A 10943-nucleotide genomic window follows, 5' to 3' on the forward strand; every position below is an offset into this window, starting at 1 on the left:
AAATAATCAAATAGGCATATAATGAACCAAAATAATAAAACTCTTTTATGTGTTAGATATTTATGTTAAATGTATATTAAATAAAAGTAAAAAAAATAAAACAAAAAAACTGAAACAAAAATAAAATAAAAAATAAACTGATATCAAAAAACAATAAATAGTAAAAAAACTGAAATAAAAAGAAGTAAAAAAACCGATATTTTAAATAAATAGAAAAACAATAAGAAATATTGAAAAATAAATAAAAAATAAAGAAAAACACTAGTTTGATAAATATTTTTCAAATTATATTATATTATTAAATATTTTTTTCAACAACTCTATTTTGGTTAAAAACTTGTGGGTGGATTGAGTTGCTAATTTAGGGAAAATGATGTCATTGGATTACGTAGGTGAAATGTGAAAAACGGAAAATGAAAGAAAATTGATTTTTAATCAAATATTTGGGTTGAATTTACAATTGCAGTAGTCTTAAAAGAATATCTCGATAGCCGACCCTGAGGTGTTTCCAGTTCCTTCCGAGCGCAGCGGTGCTGCGATGAATACTCTGGACAATGATTCTGCCATCGGCGGCAGTGTCTTCGACGGCGAAAAAGCTGGCGATGATAAACTCGAGGAATTTTCTGATGACTTCAAATGTTGCGTTTGCTTGTAAGCGTGCATCCGAATATGAACAATAATTAGATTCGTTTTTTCTTTTATTCCGATCGTAGCCTAATCGAAATACGTTTTCATTTTGCTTTAAGATTAGTTTTTTATTCTTTAATTTTAATTAATGCACGTAATTCTGTGTCTTTTGCGACCTGTCGATATAGATGAGTGATCAGTGCGCGGACTATTTGTTGCAGATTTCAGTTAATTAGGTTAGTGAAGCTGAGATTAATTTATTAAGATGAACTCCATCCCTTCCAGAAATCAGAACCGGCAATTTCGAGGTTCATAATCAATGTTAGTTCATAATCATGTCGTTTAAGATCATTATCATCTCTATCTCTGTAACTCTGTAAGTTAATAACTATACGAAATTTAGGATATGACAAATATATTGGCGATTGCGTTTGATGGAATCATGGAAAGCTACTTATTGAAATATAAGCATCAAATTCTTCTAAATAGGATTGATCTTAATGAATGTGGCCATTCCAGATTCCACCACAATGAGTTAGCATGAATAGGCATCAAAGGAAGCAAAAATGGCTGAATCTGGTCAATTTTGTTTTTTACTCTGTGATCTTTAGGAGGTAGTGAAGAAGGTGAAAGATGAGTAGGCAATTACTTTATATCTGCTATTCTTTATCTTTGTTTTGAATCTGTGTGTGTGTATAATCCTTTCATTTTTCAGGGATCTCATCTACAAGCCAGTTGTTTTGGGTAAGAAAAGAATTTGCAAAAAGCCACAACTTGAATCTCTCTTGTATGCCAGATTTTTACATACTTAATACTTTTGTCCCTGTTTTGCAGCTTGTGGCCATATTTCTTGTTTTTGGTGTGTCTTTGAAGCAATGGACACATGGCAGGAATCTAGTTGCCCTGTTTGTAGGCATTCATATAACCATTTTCCTAGCATATGTTGGCTCCTTCACTCTGTGTTGCTGAAGTTGTATCCTAAAGACTATCAAAGAAGGGAAATTCAAGTGAAAGGTATGTTACATTCAAAACAGTTTATGCCCTTTTCTTTTATAGCCTAATTTTTCTTGGTGTCAAGTTTGGAAATATGTTTACAACCCAAAATACTAACCTAACCAACTTACCTTTTTTACCCTTTATAGCAATTTGTTACTCAAAACCTATAAAATAACAATACATCAATTTGATCATTTTCTTATCGCAGAGGATGAAAAGACACGTGGAACCTTCTCACCACAGTTTGAAAACTATTTAACAGTATCAAATAATAATAAACAAGGTAAAGATTGTTCAGTTGAAGAATCATTAGAACCTGATAAATGTACAAAGGGGACTCCTACAACTTCAAGTGATGAAATCTCAAAAAATGTAGCTGTTAATGATTTACTTTGTGGAATATGTAAAGAACTTCTCTATCGACCTGTGGTTCTTAATTGTGGACATGGTAAGTGCTCAAAAATTCATAACACTATAAATTATATGGTTAATGACTTAATGTTTATTTATTAATATATGTTATTTTCTAGAGTAAATTACAGATTTGGTAGTGTGATTTGTGATATCTCATTTTTTATGATTTAGATCCAATGGGATATTGCAAGGTTTCATATTGATTGTGGTCCATGGATTATTAAATCTAACTACTCATCTGTTAATTTTTTTAGAATGACCATTTTGCCCTTCAACCAAACCTGAAAAAGACAGTATGTGGCATGAACCAAATTAGTATTTTACTCATAATTTTATCATCAAGCTACTTTCTTAATCATAACATATTTTATCTTAAATGATGTAATTTTAAAATAGCAATTTACTCTTATCTTTTATTAATACTAAATTATTGAGTAAAATTACAAATTTGATTCCTGTGCTTTACTTAAAATTGCAAGTTAAGTCCAAAATTTGAAACTGTCCCATTATCAACCTTAAGTTTGCATTTCATTGTTGAATTGCAATTTAGGACAACGTTGAGACAGGTTTATAATTTGGGCTGAATTACAATTTTGAGTAAAGAATAGGGACCAGAGTTGTAATTTACTCTAAACTATTCTTTTGTTGTGTCCTTTGACAGTTTTTTGTGAAACATGTATTGTTGATTCATCCAACAAGCCATGTCGATGCCCAGTGTGTCAAAGCATGCATCCAAAAGGATTCCCAAAAGTCTGTTTGGTTCTAGAAGGTTTCTTGGAACAGAATCTTCCGGAAGAATATTCCGCAAGAAAAACGGCTATCAACAACCTCAAAACTCACGAACAAGGAGGCTCATCAACAGGTATTTACATTTACATTTACATTTACATTTACATATAATATGTAGATTTAAAATGAAAAATTCATTTAATTCCTTCAAGCCAACCAAACAGGGATTACATAATGTAATGACTCATTCCATTTCCTCTCTTATAACATTCCGTTGTTTTGTGATTCCATTCCATCCAACCAATACAGTTTGTACATGAGCAGGGTCAACACAAGTTTCACAAGGTGGTCAATGTTCATCTGTCTCTATGAGTGATTATATGTGTAAACCAGGGTTGAAGGTTCACTTTCGAGTTGGTTGTGACTTTTGTGGGGTAATCTTTTCTCTTTCATTAAAATTAGAGTAAATTACACGAATGGTCCCTATGGTTTAGGGTAATTTGTGCGTTTGGTTCCTAACTTATTTTTTTAGCTCGGAAGGTTCTCTACTGTTTGTTTTTGTTACGCGCTTGGTCCCTTTCTTACCTAAAAAACTATTATTTAAATAGAGGAAAATGGTGGGGTATGTAAGGTAAGGTGAGGAGAGTGGGGTTGTGGGTGTGTTTATTTAAAAAAATTAAAAAATCAAGGGCAAAATAGTTTTTTTAGGTAAGATAGGGATCAAGCGCGTAATAAAAACAAACAGTAGGTACCTTCCGAGTTAAAAAAATAAGTTAAAGACCAAACGCGCAAATTACCCTAAACCATAGGGACTATTCGTGTAATTTACTCAAAATTATACCCATATTTATTTAAATGGACTATGAAAAAGTCTTTTTTTTTTCAAGAATAGTATCATGGCAAAATACAGAAAAAGCACGTGTCCTAATGTACTTTTACCTTTTTTTTTTTTTTTTTTTTTTTTTTTTTTTTTTTTGCAATTTAGTTGCTTTAATTGTAATGATTAAACCATTAGACTTTTTTGACTGTTTAGAAAAACGTGTTTTTTGCTGAAGAAATGTAAAATATAGAAAATCACAATACACTTTCACAATATTATCGATTAAGCCACTAGGCTTTATTTATTTATTTATTTTTTTTATAATGCACATTTTATGGGAAAAAATTTTAGAAAAACACTTGTATTTTCACAATTTTATTGATTATCACTCAACTACTATTTTTATAAATTTAATGAAGCATTTGTATTTCTTCACCATTTTATGAAAAATTCATCAATTATCAATTTTTCGTGTAGTGATTAAACCATCATAGTTTTGTTGGCTTGTAAATATTTTCTCTCCTGGTTTCCAAGTTTTGAAAAAGGGTAAAATCGTAAAATAGTAAAATACAGATTAGCACAATGCACTTTTCTTATTTATCGATTTACCCAATTAACTATTATTATTTCAAGTTCAATTTCATTGAAAAAAAAATATAAGAAAAACACCATAATATCAAATTTAGCCACTTAATTATTTTACACAGGGATTAAATCGTTATACTTTTTTAACTGTTTGAAAAAACAACATTTTTCCCGATTACCCTAAAAAAAGGGTAAATTAGTCAAATCACAATGCACTTTCACTATATTATCGATTTAGCCACCAAAATAATGTTCCTTTTTTTTTTTTAATAACTAGATGTATCCGCTTGTTGGAGACCGGTATAAATGCGAAGATTGCTTAGAGGATATTGGTTTTGACCTATGTGAAGATTGCTACAAAAATTCATCTAATCTTTCCGGAAGGTTTAATCAACAACATAAACCAGATCATAGGTTTAAGGTTGTTGAACCTAATCCTATAATAATTCTGTCTTCTGAGTTTCCGGAAGATCACACACACGATGATCAAGACAACCAAACTGTTCGCGACTCCTCCGATGAATCCCATCAAGATCCAGAAAGTGATGTGGCCACTCATGATCCCACATTATAACATTTTAACGAAAGCTTATGTAGCATGATTTACTAATCATGATTTGTTGAAATGTTGGAAGCCAAGGATTGATCTTTTTTTTTTTTTTTTTTTTTTTTTTTTGTTTTTTGTTTTTTAAAGCTTATTTTTCGAGTAACCCTTAATCTACACTCTGACCTACTACATATAAGACCTTGCTGGTGTAAAAGACAGGTGACCACAAATATACATTACTTATGTCCTTTATTAGATGTGTTGGATTCATCTGTGTTATTTTTTTGTCATTTTAGTGCTTTAACCATTATTCTATTTCAGTTAACGAAACTTAACAATTTTCGATAGAATTTTTTGTTGTTCGTGTTGTTTTTTCGATTCAACTTGTGTTAAAAATGGCATGGCTTCTCATTATATATATTTTGAGAATTGCATCTATCTTTTTGAATGGACTTTTTATTTATCTGTATTGTATGTTTTTAACTTGCTAAACCAACAAAGAAGAAGTCATTTTAGGAAGCCATATGTTAGCTCATATGGTACATATGTGGGGGTGCCAACGGTGGTGGTGGGCTGGTGGCGGCAGTGCTGATGGTGGAGTGGTTGATGGGTCGGTGATTGTGGTAGTGGTGGTGTGTGTGTGTTTTGGGGGTGGTGGTGTTGGAGTCGATAGGGGTGGGGTGATTGGACTTGTGGGTAGGTGGTGTTAGGGGTTTGGGTGTAGGTGTGGATTTATATTTTAAAAAAAATAAGAAAATATAGAAAATAATAATTATTAAATTTTTTACAAGTTCTTATAATTTTGAAAAACACAACTCTTATTTTGTGTGAAAATTTAAGAAAACTTGTTGAACTAAAAAAATTCTTATTATTTTAGAATTTTTTCTTTCCCCAAAAAATTACTTATTTTTGGTACCCTAACTTGTTTAAAACATATATATTATTGTTGTTGACTCATATAATATATGATTAAGTTATTAAAAGTAATATCATAGGTTATAGATACAATAGTGAACCACGTGTAAATTTGCTGATTTACTGTTAAACTTTTAGAAAGTATTTTAAATTAACATTACATTTAACAACGGAAGTAAATGAAGTAATAATTGATTTTGTTATAGTGATAATAATAATAATAGACAAATCAACAACTTTTATATAAATTCAATTATTAAGATTAGTGGTTGAAATTTTCATCCTCTTTTATTTCTGGAGCTTTCTAAATGAAATGACAAGTTAACCATAACAGAACTTTTACAAGATATAAATGAAATGCTTTATATTAAATCAAAGGGAATGGTGCTCTAGTAATAAAATGACAAAACATTATATATTTCTATTTCTAGCTACACATAAGCTTAGAGAGAGAGAGAGAGAGAGAGAGAGAGAGAGAGAGAGAGAGAGAGAGAGAGAGAGAGATTCGCTGCGGCCACATCAAGATCACTCCCTCAAGTCTTATAGTTTTGTATTTTATAAAATATTTATAGAATGAAATGTCATAACTTTTACATTATTTGGAGATGTGTTTTCAAAATCACTATTATTACTTACAAATCAAATAATTTGATTAACGTGTATAAAAACAGTTATATAGATATATTCTTATCCTCCATAAATTATTTTTCAAAAGGACTTCTTATATCTAGTCAAATTCAATTATTGCAAAACTATAAAAATCATAAAGTAGAATAAAAAATTAAAATTAATTTTTGCACACACTACATAGTTGATCGACATAATTTCAATTATGATAATCAATTTCATGACATATCGCTCAAACCATAGAAATAATTTTGAGAACAAAATGAAGTCTTTTCTAATAAATAAATGTTTTTTTTTTTTTTTTTGAAACTTGTCATATTTTCAATCATTTTGTCACATGTTATTTTGTGGTTATTTTGAATTAATTTTTATTCTATATGTAATTTTGTGGTTTTTCTATTTTATTAAATTCCATATGGTATTTAAATTTAATAATAAATGCATATCAATTTCATTAATGGACTTTCCTTATAATTTCAATTTTTAAAAATAAAATCTTATTAATTTGCTTTGATTATTTAATCTAAATGATTTGTTTAAATTTAAAAGAGAAAAAAAAAACATTTTAATTTTAATAATTCAATATTTTTCTCATTTTTCTTATAAATTCAAATTTCTTAAATGTTTATACATATTTAATTGTTTTAAATACACTCATTTAATACATGTAGCTCACACCTAGTTATAAATATATATGAAAAATGTCAAACTAAAAACAAGTTTGAATTTTATAAAACTAGACATATATTAACATGTGCCAGAATAAAATTATATATTATAATTGGTAGATATATTTCGTTAAAAATAACCAAGTCATTCTATTGCGAACCTTTTGAGATTTTATCAATTATGAACAATCATATAACGATGTAAATGTTCAATTAGTAACTACTATTGAGATCAATTTTCATTGTTTTATGGTCGATTTAAAAATCAAATTAATATAATAAAAAATTAGTAATCATCTTAAATCTTAAACCATATTGGCTTGATAGTTTCTGTTATATAAGATAAAAAAGAAATATTATATTTAGAATCATAAATTCATAGCAAAGTTATTCAATATTATTAGCATTCACAACTCTCATTCAGAATTAAATACAAAAAGTGTCAAATGATTCATACATGTTCAAAATGAAACTTTTTTTCTACAAAGTTACTAACTTTTTCTTATTAATTCCAACAACCAAATCATCATAAATAATAAAAGAAAACATTCTTTTCATATTACCTTATAAGAACACATCCAAATAACCATGAGTCCATCAAATAGAAAATAATGTTGAATGGTGGGGGAAGCAACAGCAACAGCGACAAGCCGGGATAAAGGCAGACGAAGACAAGAAAAGAACACATCCATCGCTGTCTATGCCTTTCTCTCCTCTAAATGCATGCATTTGCCTCCCACCAATCTCAATCCTCTCATTTTTAACATCATTTGATTCAGAAATCATCTGGGTTTTGTTCCTTTTCCCCAAATGTACTCAGGGATTCACTCGATTCCATTGGAAGGAACTGGTATCGACTTCCCCCGGCCGTTAACTAGTACCAACTTGGTCGGAGATCCATGTTTGGTGTTGACGACAGATCCGAAGCCGAGGCTCCGATGGACGGCGGAGCTCCATGAAAGATTCGTCGATGCAGTTACTCAGCTTGGTGGCCCCGATAGTCAGTCTATTCTTCATCTATTTCTTTCACATTGCTTTGCGATTTCTCGATTGAGTTTTCTAATTATTTACCTCTAAGTTAGTTTGTTGAATTTAAGGAGTTTGCTTATACCTTTGATTATTTGGGATTTTGGGGGTAATTTGAAGAACACAATGTACAATCATATGGCGACATTTTTGTGTATTTATTAGGGTTTGATAGATTTTGATTCTCACTCATTTCCTCAGTTCTCATCAGTGGCTTTTGGGGTCAAAAGGTTTGCTTTTTAACTTTCAAATTAAAGTTGATTTTAGAAACTTTTGAGGAAAACGAGTGACACCAACATAATACTTTCTTCAAATACGCAGAAAGAAAAGAATCGGTGGAAATTTGTCTACAAATCTATAACAAGTTTATGATCATTACCCAATGTTGTGTAGATTTAAATCTCATGAAGTTGATCACTACTCAATGTTGTGTCCATGTGTGATTATCGATCTTAAGATACTCTATGATCGCATGATAACTATAATCTTCTCAAAAATTGAATCTTTTAGCCCTTATTGCTACTAAACCCTTATGTTTTATGCACCTTATCATAGTTCTTATGATATTTGGATCTCATATTTATTGGAATTTAAACTAGTCAATAACATTTGTAAGAAAATGGTTAGGAACATTGCTCTTGAGTCTTCGCTATTTATTGTCTAGTTTTCTTCCTACAAATCCACAAATATTGGGCAAACGCAAAATCTACAAATCACAAATTCACAGATTAACAGAATCCATATAATAATCCTTAATTGTTTCAAGAATTTACATTCATAATTATGTTGTACATTTTTCTATAGTTTATAACCTTCTCTTTATATATCTTGATGTAAATTAATTTACAGAAGCAACACCAAAAATGATAATGAGAACAATGGGGGTAAAAGGCCTAACACTCTATCATCTCAAGTCACATCTTCAGGTCCATTATTTTCTTTAAACTCCCAAAAAACATATATTTAACTTTCAATTATAATAACTCATGTCACACACATACATATTTTTTCGCAGAAATACCGTATGGGAAAACAATCATGCAAAGAGTTCCCAGAGAACTCTAAAGAAGGTACCAAATTTATTAACTTCCTTATTGTAGCCAATCTAGTCCGGCGATGACGATGAGAAGGGCATTTACGTCTTTTTCACATATGAGATATCGATATTTTTTGGTGGGACAACAAATTGTAATTTTTGTCCTGACATATCAGTCTCAGTCCAATACATGTCAAACGCAGTACAACCTGTTCTGTCTTGTCCTGTCAAATGGGGCCCACAGATAAAAATTTTTAGTTATTGATTGTACCGTGTGGTTTGATCTTATAGCGTCTTGCATTGCTGAAAGCCAGGACATGGGTTCGTCCACATCATCATCTACAAGAATGATGGCACAAGATTTAAATGAGTAATTTTATTTATTTATTTTTGTTTATTGAGTTATTAATTTTATTAATTATGCTAATTTTGTTTAAAATAGTGGCTTTGAGGTTACAGAAGCTTTACGAGCACAAATGGAAGTCCAAAGAAGATTACACGACCAACTAGAGGTCAGTTTGCTTACACTAATTTCACAAGATATTTGTTTATTACACTTACACCCTCCTAGTTTCATTTATTCCTATTTCAACCCCTCATACTTTGAAAAATTTACCCAATTATTGCAATTTCAGGTTCAACATCGACTCCAGCTTCGGATTGAATCACAAGGAAAGTATCTTCAATCGATCTTGGAAAAAGCTTGTAAAGCTATAAATGATCAAGCAATTGCGACAGCTGGACTGGAGGCAGCTAGGGAGGAGTTATCTGAGCTGGCAATCAAGGTAGCCAATGACTGTCCGCCATCTGTCACGCAAATTGACAGCTGTTTGACCTCCAACCCTAGTCCTGAATCCCCAATGGGGTTGAGTCCGCAGGCTGCGGCTTTGAAGAAGAGACAAAGGGCAATGTTTATGCAAGCAGAGTGGATGGCTTCTAACACCGGATAACTTATGATTTTAGATTTTCTTGTTTTTGTGGTGACATTTTCTTGAATTTCCGGTGGGTTTATGGGGAAGAAAAATGAATTTTATGTAGGGATTATGTTGGATCGTTTCGTGTTTGGCATATGATCTTATAATATGTTTATATGGTTTGGCTAAATGGATATTATCCGAGATATATAACATGATCGGGCCTTAGCTCGTGATTATGGGCCTCGTCCAAGCCCAATGGGTTCAACTTATTAGTTGGTGATTATGAGATGGGCTTATCAGTTATATTTTGGCTATATAAACTATCATAGATTTTGACATTGGAGTCATCAAAGTTCTAATTGTGTTTGTTGGAGAATATGTGTTGTATGGTATACGAGAATCCATTACTTGGATATCTTCATGGATCATGTTGAACACTTTTCATAAGTTATATCTTGACCCTTAATACCAAACGACATTTGATATCATGAAATTTAAGCAAAAATTTAGAAGCAAAAGGTACTAAAATAGTGTTGTGTTTGTTCTTTGTTTCACGGGAGTGAAATAATTGTGATATGTCATATAATATAGATGTCGGGGTGTGATTCCAAGCCTAACAAAGCTTGTGTGTGGTTTGCTTAAACTTTTAGGGGTTAAACTTGAGCTCGGCTTGTTTCGAGCACTATGTATAAAGGTTTAGATGGGCTCATGGAAAACTAAATAGGCTCGGATTCTGCTTGGTTGTCTGTTGAGCCTAAACATGCCTATGCTCGACTCGGTTTATTATCAAAGTGCTTGTTTCATCATTTAAGCTTGTTTATTAACTAATTCCAAAAACGAAATATATTAACTAGAAAATAGAATGAAATAAAAGGTGAATAAAATGTATAAACTGTAAGTGTTCAAACTCCAAACTAAAACAATCTAAAGAACTTCAAATTGCTAAGGCATTAAACATTCAACTCTAAGAATATATATATATATATATATATATATATATATATATATCTTTAAAACCTTACACCCATACATACCC

General features: G+C 30.9%; 2 protein-coding genes across 8 annotated transcripts; both read left to right on the top strand.

Moving 5' to 3' along the window:
• Window positions 1–404: 404 nt before the first annotated feature.
• On the top strand, window positions 405–4997 carry LOC145038339 (E3 ubiquitin-protein ligase PRT1-like). 7 transcript variants are annotated; one of them, XM_078986748.1, is made up of 9 exons: window positions 506–651; window positions 849–948; window positions 1031–1253; window positions 1343–1371; window positions 1462–1641; window positions 1832–2071; window positions 2699–2899; window positions 3091–3200; window positions 4449–4997. In XM_078986748.1, exons 5-9 carry the CDS (start codon window positions 1503–1505, stop codon window positions 4743–4745), a joined length of 987 nt encoding a protein of 328 aa, XP_078842874.1. In that variant the 5' UTR covers window positions 506–651; window positions 849–948; window positions 1031–1253; window positions 1343–1371; window positions 1462–1502; the 3' UTR covers window positions 4746–4997. The 7 variants fall into 7 exon arrangements, with proteins under 7 accessions (XP_078842887.1, XP_078842889.1, XP_078842856.1 ...); XM_078986734.1 differs by having other exon boundaries at window positions 1031–1371; XM_078986741.1 differs by having other exon boundaries at window positions 849–935; window positions 1031–1371.
• A 2531-nt stretch (window positions 4998–7528) lies between these two features.
• Window positions 7529–10094, top strand: LOC145038387 (protein PHR1-LIKE 2-like). The gene is made up of 6 exons (XM_078986770.1): window positions 7529–7928; window positions 8804–8880; window positions 8970–9024; window positions 9282–9360; window positions 9433–9502; window positions 9626–10094. Exons 1-6 carry the CDS (start codon window positions 7739–7741, stop codon window positions 9938–9940), a joined length of 786 nt encoding a protein of 261 aa, XP_078842896.1. The 5' UTR covers window positions 7529–7738; the 3' UTR covers window positions 9941–10094.
• The last annotated feature ends 849 nt before the right edge of the window (window positions 10095–10943 follow it).

Source organism: Lactuca saligna, chromosome 1, assembly GCF_052625555.1.
Source record: "Lactuca saligna cultivar CGN05327 chromosome 1, ASM5262555v1, whole genome shotgun sequence".
NCBI classification, from domain to species: domain Eukaryota; kingdom Viridiplantae; phylum Streptophyta; class Magnoliopsida; order Asterales; family Asteraceae; genus Lactuca; species Lactuca saligna.

What these genes read in the sequence shown, in the direction of transcription:
- LOC145038339 (XM_078986730.1), top strand. Translation starts at nt 539, where the DNA reads ATGAATACTCTGGACAATGATTCTGCCATCGGCGGCAGTGTCTTCGAC. An exon ending in TTCAAATGTTGCGTTTGCTT is followed by an intron (nt 652 to 1,342) that starts GTAAGCGTGCAT and finishes TTCATTTTTCAG; the next exon opens with GGATCTCATCTACAAGCCAG. An exon ending in GGTTCTTAATTGTGGACATG is followed by an intron (nt 2,072 to 2,698) that starts GTAAGTGCTCAA and finishes GTCCTTTGACAG; the next exon opens with TTTTTTGTGAAACATGTATT.
- LOC145038387 (XM_078986770.1), top strand. Translation starts at nt 7,739, where the DNA reads ATGTACTCAGGGATTCACTCGATTCCATTGGAAGGAACTGGTATCGAC. An exon ending in TCAGCTTGGTGGCCCCGATA is followed by an intron (nt 7,929 to 8,803) that starts GTCAGTCTATTC and finishes ATTAATTTACAG; the next exon opens with AAGCAACACCAAAAATGATA. An exon ending in GATTACACGACCAACTAGAG is followed by an intron (nt 9,503 to 9,625) that starts GTCAGTTTGCTT and finishes TTGCAATTTCAG; the next exon opens with GTTCAACATCGACTCCAGCT.